The sequence below is a fragment of the Pagrus pagrus genome, assembly GCF_965226575.1.
Source record: "Pagrus pagrus genome assembly, chromosome: 18".
NCBI lineage: Eukaryota > Metazoa > Chordata > Actinopteri > Spariformes > Sparidae > Pagrus > Pagrus pagrus.
In genome coordinates, this window is record NC_140202.1 from 17839188 (window position 1) to 17858033 (window position 18846).

General features: G+C 43.7%; 1 protein-coding gene across 1 annotated transcript in view; it reads left to right on the forward strand.

Moving 5' to 3' along the window:
• Positions 1 to 18846, forward strand: part of luzp1 (leucine zipper protein 1) — a 51278-nt gene that overhangs the window by 25021 nt on the left and 7411 nt on the right. The window contains exons 3-7 of the mRNA XM_084380482.1: positions 6997 to 7335; positions 7469 to 9755; positions 10965 to 11557; positions 11661 to 11834; positions 18541 to 18810. Coding sequence (XP_084236608.1) covers positions 7204 to 7335; positions 7469 to 9755; positions 10965 to 11557; positions 11661 to 11834; positions 18541 to 18780 — 3426 coding nt within the window. The 5' untranslated portion in view covers positions 6997 to 7203 and the 3' untranslated portion in view covers positions 18781 to 18810. The remainder of the gene's footprint in view (positions 1 to 6996; positions 7336 to 7468; positions 9756 to 10964; positions 11558 to 11660; positions 11835 to 18540; positions 18811 to 18846) is intronic.

An 18846-nucleotide genomic window follows, 5' to 3' on the forward strand; every position in this document is an offset into this window, starting at 1 on the left:
TCATACCGATCAGACGCTGTACGTCCTCTGCTATGACTGTCCTACATCCTCTTCCAACATTGCCTGACACTTCCCATATTTCCCTCTCTCTCATCTTCTTAACATGCCCCCTTGTTTAAGCAGGGTGCTGGTTTTAAGCCCCGGCAACAAGACTCTTGGGGAGGAGGAGGGGAGGAGAGACCTAGAAAAGGCTCTGGGTTACTGGGATAAGACCGGAGAGAGGACTGTTACCTTCCAGCCAAGCTTTCATACTAAATCTGGCCATGTTGTGAATGAATAAATGTTGGCCATGGGGATAACCTTCACTCTAAACGTCACCTTTGACCCCGCTGGCTTAAAGGTGTGTCAAGTTTGACGTTGTCTCACTTTACTTTGGGGAATACAGAAGAGCAGTGCGATTGAGATTTAGCTCACAGAACAAATTCTTTTGTTGTTTATCTCGCACCTGTACCCGACTGCTTGTGGACAATTTCTTTCATCTATGCAAGTTAGAGTTATTACCATATCTGTTAGGACATCCTAGGGACTCTTGTTAACTGTCAATCTATTCATTGATTAATTCTTTCAGCTCTATTTTTTTTATCTGTCACATATATTTAGATTGACAGTCTAAAGGCTCATTAATGCTCAATGTTAAACATGCGTACGGATGCGGACGAAGCTCTCTATCCATACTCCGTTTTAATTTGGTGCTTTTTTTCTGAATGCTTACAAATGCGACACAGAGCATTACCACCAGAAATTCAGGGGGGCAGTGTAGCCAGTAGTTCAACCAAGATGACCATAAGACACGACGAATGGCGGACATCTGAAAGTGTTTAAAAATAATGTTCTTTGTCAGTTTCTCTCTGCCGTCTACAGTGCTACCTCCGCTTTTGGTTATTGTCAGATACTCTTGACTCTGAACTGCCCCCTACTGGATGTATTGCTTAACATGCATGCTAATGTAAAGGATGCATGGAAGTATGTGTGCAGTTATGGGTTCATCGTTTGAAGATCTATTTTTGTACATATAGCGGGCATAAATGAGCCTTAACTAAATGCCAGAGTTGTCCTCACTGGGTAAACCAGGGGGTTAATTGGTCTGTTTTCTTGCCCAACAATTGACTTGTTCCGACACCACTGTCTTTATTTTCCTCTTTTGTTCTTTCGCGCCCTCTTATTTTGGTTTTGTGACTCCCTGTCGAGTGTTCAAACCAGAAATAGCAACTTGTTCCTCTTAAATTGTAAAATTAGTTTAAACTGTTAACAAATGACAGGAAATAAAACCTCATGAGTGGTAGTGTCCATGCTGAGCATTTCCAGTCACTGGCAGCCAAGAGTAATGGAGTCACAATTCGATTCATATTTTGCTTTCACTCAGGGGAGAAATTCCTGTTGGAAGAGAAGAAAAGAAGAAGAAACAGACAAACAATGTCAGTATGGAATAACTTTAGGTTGAGTAATTGATGCTGTGACAAGCAGATAGCATCTGCTTTGCCGTTACAGTGGTAGTGCGGTCAACTTGCATGTCCTCTCCCATAAACATATCTACTTTTATACCAGAGACAACATTTTGTTTTAGCCACTATGTCAACACACTTCAATACCAATACTGCAAGTTGTCATTCCCCCCTGGATCTTAAGGGAAAATCCAAGAAGAGGTATCCCCATCCCTTATGATCCAGCTGCATGACCTCCAGTTCCATATCCATTTTTCGGCTGAAATGCAACGCTGCCTATTATTTCTTTACCATTTTTCCAGGAGCGACGCAAAGCTAAAAGGGTGAAAAAAAATGGAGAAAAAAGTAACATGACAGCACAGGAAACGACAAACCGAACATTATGGGATGCCGGTTTTCTTTTTCTTGGAAAAACGGAAAAATGCAGGCCAAGCATCAGGTCTCCACCATCTTGTGGCTTCCAGTGCTGCGCCAACATCCATCCACTGCAGTCGTCCCTCCACACACACACACAAACTATTTGTCACACATTCACACACGCAAACTGGCTATAACTGCCTACATGAAGATGTGGTTGGGGCATTTTGATTGGCCGCGGGCCCTTTATTAACTACCGTTTATGAGGCAGAAGAGCTTCAAACCCATAAGTTCCAACCTAACGTCAAGTGCAATAGAGAGGGGATTTTTTTTCTTTCCTTCCTTCTCTCTTTCATGGAGAGAACAGAATGTACTGAAGGCAACAGGCAGGCAGGAAGAGAGTGGCTAAAGCCCTAATGATATGGTGTATGATTGTAACCTTGGTGTGTGTGTGTGTGTGTGTGTGTGCGTGTGTGTGTGTGTGTGTGTGTGTGTGAGAGAGAGAGAGCAAGCAGAGCTGATGGACCTCTTCAACAAAGTTTTACTTCCAAGTCCGTTTGGTGGTCCTGATCTCAGCTAAACTGAAGCCCCTCTGGCTTTCTTTCTCCTTCCCGTCCTCTTGCATGCATCACTGTCTGTCTCTCCCATTGAATCTCATGTGCGTCAATCCTCGTTTTCTCTTTTTAGATATAAAACACTTACGCGTTTACTTATTCTAGTTTAGCAGGTGAGTTAGATTTTCCACAATTTCCACATTTTCCTACGCCACGCCACTTACAGCAAAGGAAAGTTATGGCAGAACCAGTTTCGACCTGCAGGTGTAAATGTCTGGATGTTGCCTCCTACAGGCAAAGAAATTAACGGTTGCTGCAGTTTTAACACTTGCTTCTGCAGTGTTTTTTGGTATGCCTCCATGCCGGTAATAGCCGTGGTTTGAGCCATTATGTTTTGGGTTGTCCGTCCCATTCTTGTGAATGTGACATCTCAAGAACGCCTTGAGGGAATTTTTCTCAAATTTAGCACGAATGTCCTCTTGGACTCAAGGATGAACTGATTAGATGTTGGTGTTCAAAGGTCAAGGTCACTATGACCTCACAAAACACAGTTTTTGCCTTTACTCAATATATGATGATTATGACAACATTTTACACACTTGTCTAATAGGATAAAATTGTGATATTATCATATTTTATATGCAAAAGGTCAGAGGTCAACTTTGACAACTCTGCAAAAAATCTATCATAGGCTGCAAGCAAAATTAACAAATGCCTTAAAACTAGATTTTAATAAAAGTGTTTATAATGCAGACATTGCCTTCAGGACCCTGTTTTTTTCTGTTTCTAGATCTACCTTTCTTTCTTCACCCTCCTCTGTGGTCAGTTCACCGTCTTAACCCTCTTACAACAAAGCCTCATAGAATTTTTCATGTAGAGGTCATCTCAAGATAACTGCACTCTGGTAGCATACACTTTTGCCGGTCAACAGTTTCTGTGCCCTGATTCTCGTAACAACGGCAGTGGGTGTGCAGAGGTTAGCAGAAAGGTCAAGTAGGGGACTTCCTATCCAGATTTGAGGAAGTGGAAGTCATACAGTGGAGTCAGCCAGGGCTTTGTTAAAGCTGTTTTCTGTGTTCTCTTTAATTTTTTTTGGGTTGTGTGTTTTGTTACAGATATTGGTTGAGCTTAGGTGATACGCTGCTGTCAGACTGTCAGAATATTCACAAAGGTTTCCCTCACAGTCCAGATGATGTAAATCATGGCAATCAATGAAATTTCTTTGACTGAAATCAAATCTGGACTCTAATTTGTCCTGATTCACCTGATGTTTGAGGCAGACTAAGGCAAAACCTTAGAAACATGTTCTACCCTCCCTTGGCCCTGGCCATAAAACTCAGACAATGCCCTGGTTAGGAATGGGCTTGGGAGAGCCTGTCAGTGGCCTGGTTAAGAGCAGACAAGGCAGAGCAAGGGACTGGCAGTGCCCTGGTTAGTACGTCATTAGGAATGTATCTGCGTAAAAGGGGTCAGTTTCCCTGGCTCCTACCCCCCTCCAGGCTTCCATAATTGTCAAACGAAGCACAGATTAGGGGAATGAAGCTCTTCCCTTCCTCTGCCTTTCTGTTTTCTTGACCAAACAGCTCCACATCTTTTGTTTTTCTTACCACAGTCTTGAAGACGAACAGTAAACTTAGAATATCCTCCTGATTCATGAGCATCCAGGTGTGGAAAATCAAAGGAATACAGGAATATCAGGGTTTGTGAGCACTTATCTATGTGGGTCATGCTCCTAAATGGAAGAAATGCATGGTCTAAGACTAACTCCTCCATCATTTCTTCACCTCTAATCTCCTGCCCTTCCCTTTCCCTCTATCGCCCTTCTCCTTTCTTCTCTCCACCTTTCCATCTCACCCGCCACCACCCTTCTAATTCCCTCCTGTCTTGTCCCGAATGTAGCTAATGAGGCCCCGGCCCCTGCGATAAGTGAATCAGGTATGTTGATTGGTTTGGCAGAGGCGGGCCCTTGCCAGAGTCGCTTTGCACGCACCGCCGCCCCTTAAAAGCGCCCACTTGGCCGTGCTGGTGTGCGTGTCTAAGAGAGATGGAGGGGAGAGATGAGGGAGGGAGGTAGAGAGCTGGCAAAGAAATAAAGGGAGTATGAAAGGAGAGGTAGGCAGCCTGCCAAGACAGGAGTAGCTGGACCTAGCGGAATACCATTATTAACCAGGACGAGACTGGACCAGAGTTGTTGGACTTCGATGATCATGTAGAGGCCCCAAACCTAACCCTAAGGTATCCAAAAAATATGTTGAAGCCAAAATAGAAGAACTGAACTTAAAGGATGTTTCATATCATCTAGTTTCGTTGTCGTTTTCAGCGGTTACATATTTCCTGAGCTGCATAGTGCCGCTTGAAGAGCTGTCATAAAGAGTTGAACTGTAGGTATTCAAATTTTTTGTGCCAGTGAGCGCTCTCTGCTTTTAATAGATATGTGGGGATTTTTTATTTTTTTGTATTTTTACTCCCCTGGAACAGGATCAGTCGAGACAAGTTTGGATCACTGCAAGCACCTCAAGACAACAGAGAAAAATTTGGTCTACAACTCACTTAACAAGCCACAGCTGGGCAAACCTAATGCAGCACAAAGTGACTTTATTGACAAAGGTGTTTTGGCATTGAAGTGGACAGCTAGGCTAGCAGTTTTCCCTCCAACATTTTCCCCTATTTGTCTTTATCCCTACTCCCTCTATATGCTGCAGTGTTTCCTTTAAGTCTTGTACTCCGCTGAGAAGATTACCAAACCACTAGACCTCATCAAAGTAAAGAATAATTAAAACGCTACAGCTAGAAGCTTTGAGTCCGCACTGTACTTTTTCATAAAGTAATCGTTGCCATATTGACTTTCAAAGCGTATTGCCTTGGTTTTATGTTCAACAAGACATTTAATGAATTGTGGGAAGAGTGGTTTGGGCTTTTTACACCAAATCAAACGATAGAAAATATATGAAACAATGCTGAAGTTAACCATAATGGCAAGTTATACCATGTAGTATACCATATAGCCATGTAGATAAAAAGCTTAAGCTAATTTACTGCATTGGTTGATGTTTTTACAGCGGTAAAAGTTGTTTAATGTAAAGAAAAACTACAGTAGTCTTTATATGTAGTGGTTTGTAGCAACCTTTGAACATGGTGCTGTAGACGAGGGGAGAGAGGAGGCATGGAGCTGGTTGTCTCGGGGTCGATAAGTGATGATGTGTGCAGATGTTATGTCCTACCCTCAGGTCGATATTTCCTTCGTGGTCAGTGGGGGGAAGGGGATTAATAGGATTTAGAAAGAGGGGGAAAACCCGGCGCTACCTGAATCATGCATGAGACGGAAGCTTCAGCTGTTCGATTTGTGGAGGCCGTGCTGACATCGGTGTGCTAATAATCTCTGCTCTCATCACACAGAACCATGTTTGGTCCACAGATGGGCACTAGCACATTGTAATGGCTATATGATCCAACCTCTGACATAACTCTACTGGCTCACACAGCTCCACTTTCCCTATTTTTGTGATTATGGTTTTCTTAAATGTCTTATTAGAGCCAATTTATTCCTCCCTAGTGACCATGAATGGAGTACTGTGTTGTGACGGGCCTGTGATGTAGTGGTTACCACAGCGACAGCTGTGTATGTGTGCAGATGGCGGTATGTGAAGGAGGCTGGTGTTATTGAGATACGCTGCTGTCAGCAGAAACAGGCGGGCAAGCAAATCAATGTTGGATACAACAGCAGGGAGTAGCATGTATGTGTGTTTGTGTGTGTGTAAGCTTGTGCAGGCATGTTCAAACCCTCATGCCCCCGCACACATGTGAGCGGTGCCCCCACCCCATCCCCTTTAAAGGACAGGCAAGGTGAAATACATGGTGGTTCAATGGCAAAAAGGAAGAGAGGTGCAGTGTGTCATGATGATGAATGGTTCCTTTGCCACAGATTTTGCAATGTTTATTTTCATGAATGAAAGTCCTGGTCATGTTTGTTGTTCTTATAAAATGCACTAGGGGTGGGACAATAGAAGATTTTATTCACAGATCAAAATCAAAATCAGTTTATCTTGGTGATTTTTCATTTTTGGGATAATCGTGAATTGAGATACTCATGAATATTCACGTGAATAAGCTGTCTAGCTCACTGACACACAGTCCTATGTTGATTTCCTGATTTAATTTGGATTTCTAAAGCCCGTCATCGTAGCTGGAGGCATGACTTGCACATTGTATGATGACAGGGAGATGAGTGTATCAACATTTATTTTACCTTTTTTGGTGAAGGGAGACCTTGTGCTTTATGATTACTCATTTAAGATTATTTGACTCATTGTTTTCCATTAAAAAAGTATTTGTAACATCTTTTATCTCAATTATGTTGGCTAGGATAGTTGTGACATGTAATTTTCATATCACCCCATGCCTTAAATGCACCCAGAGCGTGTGCAAGTGTGTTTAATTTGTACATGGATTGGTGTTTGGGCTCATTTAGTCCTGTCCTATGGTTTGGGTCACAGCAATTAGATGGTAGTGTAAAATCATACTGTGTTGTGTGCTTCAGTGTGCAGTCCTGTTCCTCACTTATGGAGCTACCTTTTGAGAATGCAAATGACTGTCATTGGCAAATTATGGATGACTAAGTGTTACTTCCTCTCTCCCTCCTACAGATGACAGATTTGTCTGCTAAACACTGCTCTGAGGAAACTTCAAAGTCTTAAAGTGACGGTCACAAAGACAGCCTGCTGAGAGAGAAGAGATTTTCCCCTAGAGCCTGAGGGGACTCGATATCACTACCACACAGATGTGGACCTCCCAAAACATAGTAATCAAACAATAAACAAACACAACAGGTAGAAAACAAAGAATTTGAAGCCATGTCTGACCATAAAGACATGACACATCGCCACCTGCGGCACAAGCTACAGAGTCTCAGCAGAAGACTGGACGAACTGGAAGAAGCCACGACCAAGCTGCAGAAGGCTGAGGATGAGCTGCTGGACCTGCAGGTCAGTACTGGTTGACTTCTGATTGTGTGTTTTTGTGTGTGCATTTCAGAAGTAATGAGTGGATAGAGACGGAACAGAAATCTACTGCATGTATAGATGTATAGACTGATTGAACTCTCTCTCTCCTCTACAGGACAAAATCATCCAGGCAGAAGGCAGCAACTCATCCCTGCTTAATGACATAGAGGTCCTGAGGAAAAATCTCCTAAAGATCCAGGGAAAGGATGAGGAGGTACGCAAAGCTGAGGACCTCTGCCGCACAGTCAGAGAGAAACTGGAAGAGGAGGAAAGCCTTACAATGGAACTAAGGGCTGAGATTGAACGTTTACAACGGAGGATGGCCGAACTGGAGAAACTGGAAGAAGCTTTCGGGAAAAGCAAGTCTGACTGCAGCCAGCTCTGCCTCAGTCTCAATGAGGAGAAGAACTTGACTAAGAAGCTCTCCTCTGAGTTGGAGACCCTCAAAGCTCGTTTGAAGGAGGTAGAGGGGTCTGAGATAAAGCTGGAAAGAGCAGAGCAAGCTTTGGCAATGGAGCTTGAGAAACTCAAGGGATTCACCCAGACCTTTGTGAGTGAGCGTAAGAGGCTACTAGAAAAACAGAGGGAGGATGAGAAGATCATTCTGAAGCTGACAGAAAAATTGGAGCAGCAGAAGAACCGGCTTGGCATGTCCGCAGACCCTGGTCGTGCAGATTTCATTAGGTCACGAATTGAGGATGAGCTTTCATCCACAGGGCTTCTCACAAGTAAACTGGCAGGACGCAAGAAGAGCCTTGACTACTTGAAGATGGCTGATGACAACATCGGTCTTGTGAACAAATCTGAAAATGAGAAGAACAGCGGTCTGGAGGGCTCGCAGGAGGAGGACAACAAAGTAAAGGAGCTGACACAGGAAGTAGAGAGGCTGAAGAACCGCCTTAAACAGCTGGAGATAGTGGAGGAGGATCTAAAGAGCTCGGACTCCAAAAACTATGAACTTCAGGAGAAGTTCCAGATGGAACGAAACAGGACGCGCCAACTTAGTGAACAGGTGGAGCAGCTCAGGACGCAGCTGTGCGGAAAAGGTGGAATTGGAAGAAATGGAACCAGTAATGTGGATAAACACGGCAATGGGAGCACTAACCTTTGCCCCAACAGCCCCGCTAAGGTGTTGGAGAATGGCAAAGCTGACAATGAAGAGATTATTGTGAAGGGAGGTTTCAGACAAGAGAAGCCCAAATATAGGAGTCCTGCAACTGTCTCAGAACCGAGTTCCCCAAAACACAAGAACAGGGACCTCTCTCCTCAGCATAAGAGAGAAACCAAGTTGAGGAGCAAAGACCTGAGCCACTCAGAGGAGAGCTCCCCGAAGTCTGTGAGGAGAGCCGTCAGTCCTGCTCACAAGAGGAGGACACCCAAAACCCCAACTACTGCAATTTCATCTGATAACGGAGTAAGAGACACGGGACGAGGAACTGAGGAAAAGTCCAGAGGCGCTGCTCTCTGCTCTGCAAAGACACCTTCTAGTGATATTAAAAAAGCATCTGTTCTTAGTCGCTACCCTCCAGCAGCTAATGACCAGAAGCCACTGAGATCGGCTCACAAACAGACCGATGGGGAGACTAAAAAGAGCAGAGTAGAAAAGTTCTCAAAATTGTACGTTGGTAGTGATAGCGAATCAAACAACTCTGATGTAGTGCCTGAAAGTTCAAGTAACATCAACAGTGTCTCAGCTTTAGAGAAGGACACAGCGTCTGCCTCAGATCAGGAATCAACAGACCAGGTTCAGGAATCTGTCCCTGTATCTGTCGCCTCCACCCTGTCCAAAGCCAATGGATCCTACACAGCCTACAGATCCCTTGTCACTCCACTGCTGCCCAACGACCAAGGATCAGAGGGTCATTCATCTGCCTCCGAAACAGAATCTACTGGTTCAAGGCCCTCTGAACCAGAGCCTGTACCTGAGACGACTACTACAACCGTAAGCAGTAGGACTGCATCCTCCAGATATCCTAGATACTCCCATGTGCATGACTCACATTCAGAGGGTTCTTCTACCCGGAGCTCGTTCGATGAGGAGCTCCACAGCAGAACACCGTTTGCTGAGGGGGGCCACCCGGGACCCACGCATACTGCATCAGGGATTGAGATCCAGCGAGTGTGCAGCCCACGTGAGGCACGGATGTCAAAAGCTGTCATCAAGCCCGCGATCGTCGAGATTGACAGGAAGGAAATGATGATTACTGAACCTTTGTCTACAAATGGCAAACCCAAAATCTCCACCAAACCTGTTGTGACCACCACTAGTAAAATGACCAGTAGTATAACCATCTACCCGAACGACCCGAGCTCCTCCAGAACCAGCAGTCGCAGCAGCAGTGTGTCCAGCGAACCCTTACCGGTCAAAGAACGCCACACCTCCACCAGTAACATCCTCATAGGTGAGTTTTCACAATTCACAAACCAGTTTCACTTCAGTGGTCACCGCCATTTTACACAAACTAAATAAAATGTTAATGTTCAAACGTTTGATAAAAAAACTGCATATTCAATTATTAACACAAGCAAAAACCGAAACATCATTGTAATGCCATGTGAACGATCAAACACTAGCAGCTGAAGCTCTGTCTTTTCATTGTGCGAGTCCATAGTTCAATACTTGTGTTAGAACTGGAGTTGTATATTTACTAACCAGTAGAACTTCAGGTAAACGGAAAGTATAATGCATTTGATTTTCAAAGCCAACCTCCTTTTGCTGTACTCCTGTAGTTTCCCATTCTGTTAATTGTAAATAAAGCATGGTTTTTAGGAAGTTAAAAAAAGACAAACAAGCAAAAGTTATTGAAAAGTTATTTTACATTTTCATGGATCGATTGTTATAGCCGTGTGTCTAAAGGACACCCAAAAATGAAAATTCATTATATCATCACCTCCGTGTGCATTAGCAGTCGGGTGATTTCTGGAGCTTCACAGCAAAACAGCTTTGCAACATTCTTCTTACCAACTGTATCAGTGGACTTGTTTTATAATTGAAATATCCATATCTATACAGCTTGTCCAGTGTAATCCAAGTCTCTGAAAGCCCCGAGATTCCAAATTGATTTGAAAAGACGTTATTTACACCCTTGATACGTGGTCAAGCTTGTGCACCACTTTAGACAGGATGCATGCTAATGCTTTGAGCTTATCAGCTGAGATTTCTGCTTACAAAAGAATGGAGTTAACATATATTCAAATCAATTTGGGATCTAGGGGGTTCTGGAGACTTTGATTATGCCAAATGAGCTGTTTGAAGACATTTTATATTTTTTGGTTGTTTTTCAACATTCAATCATAATGTGCCGATATTTAGCAGTTACTGTACAATGTTTACTGTGTCCACCATCTTAGTTTCTAGTGCTATAATGCTAACATTTAACTGCTAGCTCTAGGAGCATTTCACACAGAGTGCAGTACAGGCTGATGGAAATGACATTAGTTTTGTTGTTTTTTGGTCATTATCTGACACCACCATCCATATAGCCATTCTGGACACTGAATGGACACTGCCTCTCGTCTTGTCTATAAATCTATATCTCTACTCTATTTTAATGAAATCTATATCTATGAAATGCTTACAAAATTTGTGATGTGATTTTACTTATCGCCAGGCCCCAGCAGTGAACACCATGGCAGCATCTCTGTCCCGTATGAGATCTCCATTCCCAAGAGTGAGATCACCTTACGGTCGTGCCAGGACCAGGACTGTGGGGTGGACGACCACAATGATTCCTCATCAAGGTCCAAACTCTACAACACCTCCAGAGTGGAAACCACCACCAGCCACCTCTGCTGCCAGCGCAGCAACTTCAGCCTCCAGTCCCCGGACACCAGCTCCGCAGACTTTAACGACACTGAGTCAGGCTTCGAAAGCAGCAGCAGCAGTAGCACCACCACGGTCACCAGCTGGAGACGCCAAAGACCAAGCCAGTACTCCCAAGAAGACAGTTTACCAGACATGAAGAATGTGACTGTGAGGAGCACCTGGAGGAACCGGGGTCCGGCAACTGTGGATGAGACAGGCCAGGGAAGAAGGGGTTCAAAGACGCTGACTGATGGTGGGTCAGAGGATGAAGCAGAAGCTGCAACAACATGGAGGGCTTACCGGGCAACCACCTTCGATACAGAAGAGTCGCTAAACAGCGGATTAGGAGCTGGTGGAAACGCTGAGGCACAGAAGGGAGCCAAGCCGTCCCCTGCAGAGGTGAGATAATGAATAAATGTATGAGAAGGAATAATAGATTGTAGGATAGGAGGGAACAACATTAGATTTTATCTTTATTTCTTTGTGTCACTCCCTGTGTCAGGTATACATGCGTAGGATCAACAGCGTGGTTCCCAACACCAGGGAAGTCGACGAACAAGGGATCCGCCGGGGAAAGCGCTCACAGTCTCCCACCACGGAGCCAGGAAGCGTGGGAAGGATCGTACCCCATGCACCTGTTACCTCTCAGTCCTGGGGCCGATCATACACACCACAGGTAGGGCATCCAACATGTTTCTCTTATGAAATGTGCTCTTTTGAAATTATGTTGGCATGTAGATAATGTTAATATAAAGTTATTTTACATGCTTGGAGTATTTTTTAGTATTTTAACAAAATGGAATGACTCCCTTAAAGAAAGCATTAACAGAAGCCAAAAGGAGAAAGAAAAAAAATTCTTCCATTCTTGTTTGTCACTTTTGTCTCCGTTAATATGACAAGTTTCTCCCAGAGCTGGGGTTGAAGAGTATTTTTGAAGGGTTTTGTGTGCATATAATGTCAAATATATTACCTTGGGGTCATGGGAGACAGCTTCAAACTAATTTGCTTACACCTTCTTGGAAAAGCGGTCCTTGTGTCTGCTTTAAGCATAAATTTCTCAGTTTTCTGGCAAAAACAAAGCCTGTACTTTCACTGCAAAATGTGGCTTCTAAACTACTCTGCCTTGCTATACAGGTGAAGGTATTATCGCACCACTCTGCACATTGTTTTGTCTTGAAGATAAAAGTCCAGAAAGTACAACCGCAGGGCTGAGCTCCTGGTGTGTCCACTTTGCATGAGAGCCCAGCTTGTATTTTTCCCTGACGCCAGGCTCTGCGACTTCAAGCTTAGCACAGCAGTTCTGTAGGCCCCACTCCTGCTGCCCCAGTAAGCACAAAGAGAAAAGGGTGGGACAAAAAAAAGAGAGAGGGAGGATGGAAATGAAAAAACCTCAACAGGGGGAAAAGAAGGTTAGGAAACCTCAAGGAGAAGAAAATAGCTTTCTTGTATTTAAATGTGCCACCACATTTACAGTCTGTGCCCCTGCCAGGCTGAAGATAACTGTTCAAATACTCACCTCCACCTAAGTTGTTTGTGATCCACAGACATTCTTCTTCCTGCACAAACTGTATGTGCATCTATCACTGTTCAAGAGCTTATTTTTGTTGCTAATAAGTTTTCTTTTCACATATAGTATGACAAAACCTTGGCACAACCTGACACATAACTTAAGACTGGTTTTGGAGCTTGTAAACAACACGTTTCTGTACGAGGTGCCAGATTAAGCCCTCTGATTTCATTTCTCCGTGCCTGTGCATTGACATGTAAGATTGTGTGAATATCTTTAACTTCATTAATGGAGTGTGAAAGTTTAAACAAGTCAGAAAAATGAGGTGAAAACTACCAATGAGCTACAGTATTAACTTACTTGTCTATTGGTATATAATATGTTGTCAAATGGCTGTAGTAGTGCTTACAGAGTGGGCTCCATGGCTACAATAACATGTCAGTCTGTCATTTTGACAAACTAGGTTGGACTAGAGGCCTTCGGGTAAGATCTGTGTTTTCCCCTATAAATAAACTGGACATTGCCAAGGAGACAGACACACACACGCAAAGTGTCTGCCGTCTCGTACATCATTATTGGTCACATTTGCGATCAAGGGTGAAAAGTTCAAGTTATTTGGAGTTAAATTGTTTTTTGTCTTTGCACACAGATCTGCTGTCAAATATAGTTCTAGAGATTTCTCCAATATTTGCTTGACTGGTTGATCCTGTGGTGTACCACAGTGTTGTTTTTGTAACTGTTGTGCTGAAGATTTAATGATTCTTCATTGAGAAGTAGTGCATTGAAGGGGTATTGGCCAGGTCAGGACCGGGACTTTAGGTCAAAGGGACGTGGTTGTGGAGTCGTGCAGTGCTGTTTTCGGCATAATGGGTTCTCTTCCTCTGTGAACATTTTCAAGGGCTGAGCATCAGCCCTTTTTTGGTATTGACCAATGTATCAGACAAATATCAAGTGCCATTAAATATCTGCTCAGAGCCTGTAATCACGAACTCTGTAAGTTTCTGCTATTTGATTTATGCAAAGTCCTTGTACTGGACGAAAGTTAGTTTACCTGGGAGCAAACCCCCATAATTTACATTCACATTGCACACAAAAGTAAGATGTTTGCGAGTTCAAGATGGGGGTTTTGTTCAGTGTGAACGGGGTACAATACTAAGCTGTACAGCATGTACTGGTTCAGATGATCACTGGTCAAGTTTGTCTTCACACTGCTTCTCCCTCAAATATGCAATTGCATAAAAACATAGCATGGCCTTGGAGCTGTAATTGCTAACAGGGCCTCACCTTCTCATTCGCCCCAGTGGGCCAAGTGAGCCTCGACCCTTGGCGCCCCCATTCAGCACCAATATAGGCTTGTAGAAAGAGCATTAGAGGTGAGCCACCTATGTTTTGTCTCTGACTCCTCCCCTCCCTTTCTTCTCACTTCGATCCCTCTATTTAATTTGTCATCTAAGCCCTGACATGAACAAAGTGGCCTCAAGGAGCTCTGTCAGGGTCAGTGCCCACATCAGTTCTACCACATGGCCTTGACCCCCAACGCCGCATTTTCAGGACGGCGACCACTTATTCTCAATCGGTTCATATGTCTGCTGCTCTCCTCTTTCTGACCCCGTCACACATCACTCAATCTTGACTGCATGGTCACTGTAGAGCCCTGGAAATAAGCAAAATGAGTCCCTGCCCAGTCCGTGATGTGTTAAACCAGCAGTGACCTGACGAGCTGCCTCTCTTATTGTCACTTCTTCATTATGGGAAGTACCCAAACCCGCTTGGTTGACTCTTAAAAGCCACGTTAAAAGCCTTGTTCATCCAGATATTTGATTCATGAACTGGTTACTCCATTTGGATAGCAATTATGAGGAAAAATTGCTGCAGTGCAAAAACAACATACTTCAATTCATAATTGGGCTTTGAAGCACGTCTTGGAGCACAGCCGATCATCTTTGGTTTGGATATTCAGAACATTTCAGTGGTCTGAGTACAGCCGTTCCCAAGAGGTTTGGATAAATACAGCTGCAGTTAGGACAGCGGGAGGTTGGGATTAGTTTGTGATTGCAGTGTCAGAGGTTGATAGAAGAGGTTTGTATTATTACACGTTTGTAGATGGAGGCGGATGGGTTGATGAAAGAGGAATGCAGCTAGTCATCATTGATCTGTCTTTCACTTGGTATCCTTACTCCTCTATCTTTGGCTAAAACTTGATCCCTAAATGTTGCAGTCTGCATTTAGATAGTCAGACTGTTAGATTGTATTTTTGCTAGAAAGTGGCTGATGACCAATGACATCAAAGGCCTCCCAGTAATGAGAGTAGAGCAGACTGAAAGTCAGCAGCACCAGTAAGGCACTATTGATCAATATAGTCATTAAGGAGGAGACAACACTCCCAGATCCTTTAAGTACCCTGCAGCGACCCGGACAAACTGATAGCGTATTGATTAGCTTTCCTTTTGAAGCCTCATGTATAAATTATTTGGATGTCATTTATTCAGACCTCTATGGGACAGAGAATGACATCTTTTCATCTACTCAAAGGTCATGGCCGTATCATCACCATGATCCAAATCCATAATATAAATTCTGTTTAACCTTGACTGTTGCCTGTGGTTTGTCAGTTCACCGCTTTGGTCCAGAATGAAATATCTCAACAACTGATTGCCATGACTTTTTGTGCCGACATAAATCGTGTCCTGAGATTTAAGCCTGCTGACTTTGTTGATTTACCTATAATACAATCATGACGTTAGCTTTTTTTTATTTATAGTCAAATGTCTGTGCAAACAATGGTTAGATTGCCTTTAAATTTGGTATGGATATCCATGGTGCCCAGAGCATAATTCCTAATGATTTCGGTGATCTCCTGACTTGAAATAACTCAACATCCAGTGGGTGGATTGGCACAGTTTTCTTCAGACAGGCACAGTTCCAGGGCAATGTGTTCTAGTGACTTTAGCGATCCCCTGGCTTCCCCTCTAAGGGTTTTGAGTGAAATTTATTCATACTATTGGATGGATAGCATGAAATATGGTATCCACCTTGATGGATTAGCACTTTAAAAGGGTCTTTTGTTCCTTGACATCTATTTGACTCCCTGACAAAGGCTTGTCAAGGTCTAACATGACCATGACGTGACAATAAAGGAATTTTATTTGTTCATAAGAGAGTGCCTTGGAGTTTTCTTGTGATTTTTAAGTAAAATGATATTCCCATCAACCTCAGCTACACTTACCTGCATCAGTGTGTAAGCATTGTCATTGTGATCATGTTTGCATTAGCTGATGACATTTAACTCAAAGCACTGTTTTGCCTGAGTGCAGCCTCATAGCTGTAGACTTTGATAGCTTTGATAATAGACATATAGAGCAGAACATAAAGAGCATATAGGACTTGATCCAAAACACACTTGAAGGCCAACTCTTATACGAACATATCAGGTAAGTGTGAAAATGGGGAGTGCTGTCTTTCTGTAGGAGTCACTCCACACTTCAGAGCCCAGAACAGAACAGCTCTGTAGTAATTCCTCCCTGCTGTAGCAGTAGGAAACCTCAGACGGTACATGAATGAGCCGTGAACTTATGTTTGGCTGAGGACGACAGGGCCGATATGGCCGGTGAGCGAGATACCAAAACATCCTTTGTTGAGTCAAAAACCAGCGGCAGTAAAGGTAAAGTGTGGGATCAGAGCCTCTGTATTATTCACTGTTCGCCTGATGTGACCCGCAGAACAGAAGCCCTGCGGAATAACAGTCTGTGGGATGTTTTCAGTAGTACAACATCAGAAAACAGGCACGATATGAGTGACCCGTGAAAAGCAATAAAAAAAATTGGCTTTTATAAATCACAACCAATAAACGGATCATCATCTGGGCAAATGAAACGCACATTTCACCTGGAGTGTTAAGAGCATTGTCTTGCTTGAGAGGTGATTTAAGAGCTTGGATTGGCAAGACAGCACCGTTCCTTAAAATTGGGCGAGAGACCAAGGGCAGACAGATTTAAAGCAGGGGTATAATTTGTTCTGCAGAAGCTCTGACACGCTACGTGTGTTATTTCTTAAATCTGCTGGGCTTCAGTCTGTATTGGAGAGCCGAGTCTTCCCACAATGTCTGTTTGGTTTTCAAAGTAACTCTTGGAAACTTTATTGATAATTCTTAAACAGAGAGCCCTTTTTTTCCTCATAAAACTCCAGAGTATGAGGTAAATGAAGGATTGTAGTCAGTAAGCATGGCTCAACGCTGTCAAGCTAGCATGTTAGCTGTCAGAAATTTTGGCTGCACTTTCTCTGCCTTTCTCGTGCCAGTAGCTCACTAATAGCTTTGGCAATATATAACCGTGTGTTTTTGTCAGAGCATTATATCTATTTATTGCTGTCGGGATGTACAGAGAATTTCAACAAATCTAATAAAAAACAAGTCTTTTAAAATACATTGCCAACCTTACCTTTATGGAATAGTTTGACATTTTTGGAAAATGCTTATTTACATTCTTGCCGAGAGTCGGATGGGAAGATTGATACCATTTTCCGTTTCTGTATGGCAAAATGTCAAACTATTCCTCTAAATGTCAGAGAACATGACTACCCGGCTCATTTCACATATAAAAGTTGGTGCGAGATATATACCTAACAGCACTGCTTTTCTTCGTCCCACCTTTTCTTTTTTTATTATGTCAAATCATCATGCTGTGCTGTCACACATGATTTAGCGTTTCTGATTATAACAGCCTATAAAAGTGGGTTTTCCGAGCTGAAGGCGTTCTGATGTGATCTGCAGGAGCAGGTCTGTGATGGCAGCAGCACTTGCTGTTCCCAGTAGATTTCTTTCTCTGCTGTGGCACATCAACTTACTTAACGCCATTTATTACAGGCTGACGTTCCTCTTGCCCAAATATTTTCTTAAATTAACTTTCAGCCACACGGGGGGAAAAACAGCTCTCGGTTGGCACACTCATAGAAGTTACTAATTTTCCTTCTACTGAAGCCACACATCTTTTAAAAGCAGTAGAACATCACAGGCATTGTCATTTTCAAGCTTTTTCTTTGAAGTTTTTAATTGAAACCTGCCAAATCTTTGTTGTCACGAATGTGTTGAACAATCTAGCCTCCTGTTGAGTGTAGGAGGAACACTGAGAGTGCAATACATGGAAACCTTGTGAAAGCCCCCGGTCTTGCAGCAGTGGCTTACCATAGAAGGAGAATATGCCACTCTGCCGTTTCCTCCCCTCGGTGACGGGAGCAGGAAGTGACCACACTGACTACGCCTACTTGGCAGGGATCTCTGGTGACTGATTTCCTGTCTGTTACCCCAGGAGACCGAGAAAAGGCAGTCCAGCAGGGCTCCATTAAAGCCAATTAGCGAGAATGCATTCTAAAACTGCATCAGAAGCCAACTCCAACCCACCAAATGTCACTAATTATGGTGCTTTTTTAAAGCTGAAATTACAGGAGCGGGGTGCTGTTTCTGTGTGCTTTAGGAACTGCATCGTCATCTAACTCTCGCTTTCTTGAAGCAGGGTTACTGAGGTTATGAGAGGGGACGTGCCGTTGTAGCCACCACAGACTAGTAACTTGGGGTTTGTTTTCTAGTCAGCCCACCAAATTATAAATCTCTCAGCTTGGGGTATGTTTGGGGTTTTTGGTTGGGGATTTTTCCTCTGGCAGAAGTCCACATGGCAGACTTCCTTGTCACACACCAGTTAACATAAACAGCATGTATTTAGTGCCCACATAAAGTCCAAACAAAGTGCCCAGCGCTCCTATACAACGGAGTATGGGACTGAATGAACCAACCTCTATTGTAATGTTTGTGTTTCTAACAAAGCCAATGCCAAATCAGAGCAGGAACAATAATCTTTCTTTATCTAATTTTTTAACCTTCCAGCCTGCTGATAGCGCAGAGCCCAGTCCGAACCCGACCCACAGCCCGGCCTCCTGGAGGCGGCAGCTACCCCCCAGCGACTCACACATCCTGGGGAGCGCTTATGAGCGGGCGTCCAAGACAGCAGGGGCATCCTCCAGAGGGGATCCGTGGTCCAGTCGGGGTCAAGGGTCGGGCTCCAGATCCGAGGGGAAGAGTGGAGCGGGAAGCAGACTGTGGAGCCGTCAGTCTGAACATCATTAGACCAGCTGGGTCTGAGCAGCAAAAGGACAGGTAGGAGAGGGCAGGATCTTTTCTATTCCTACGACT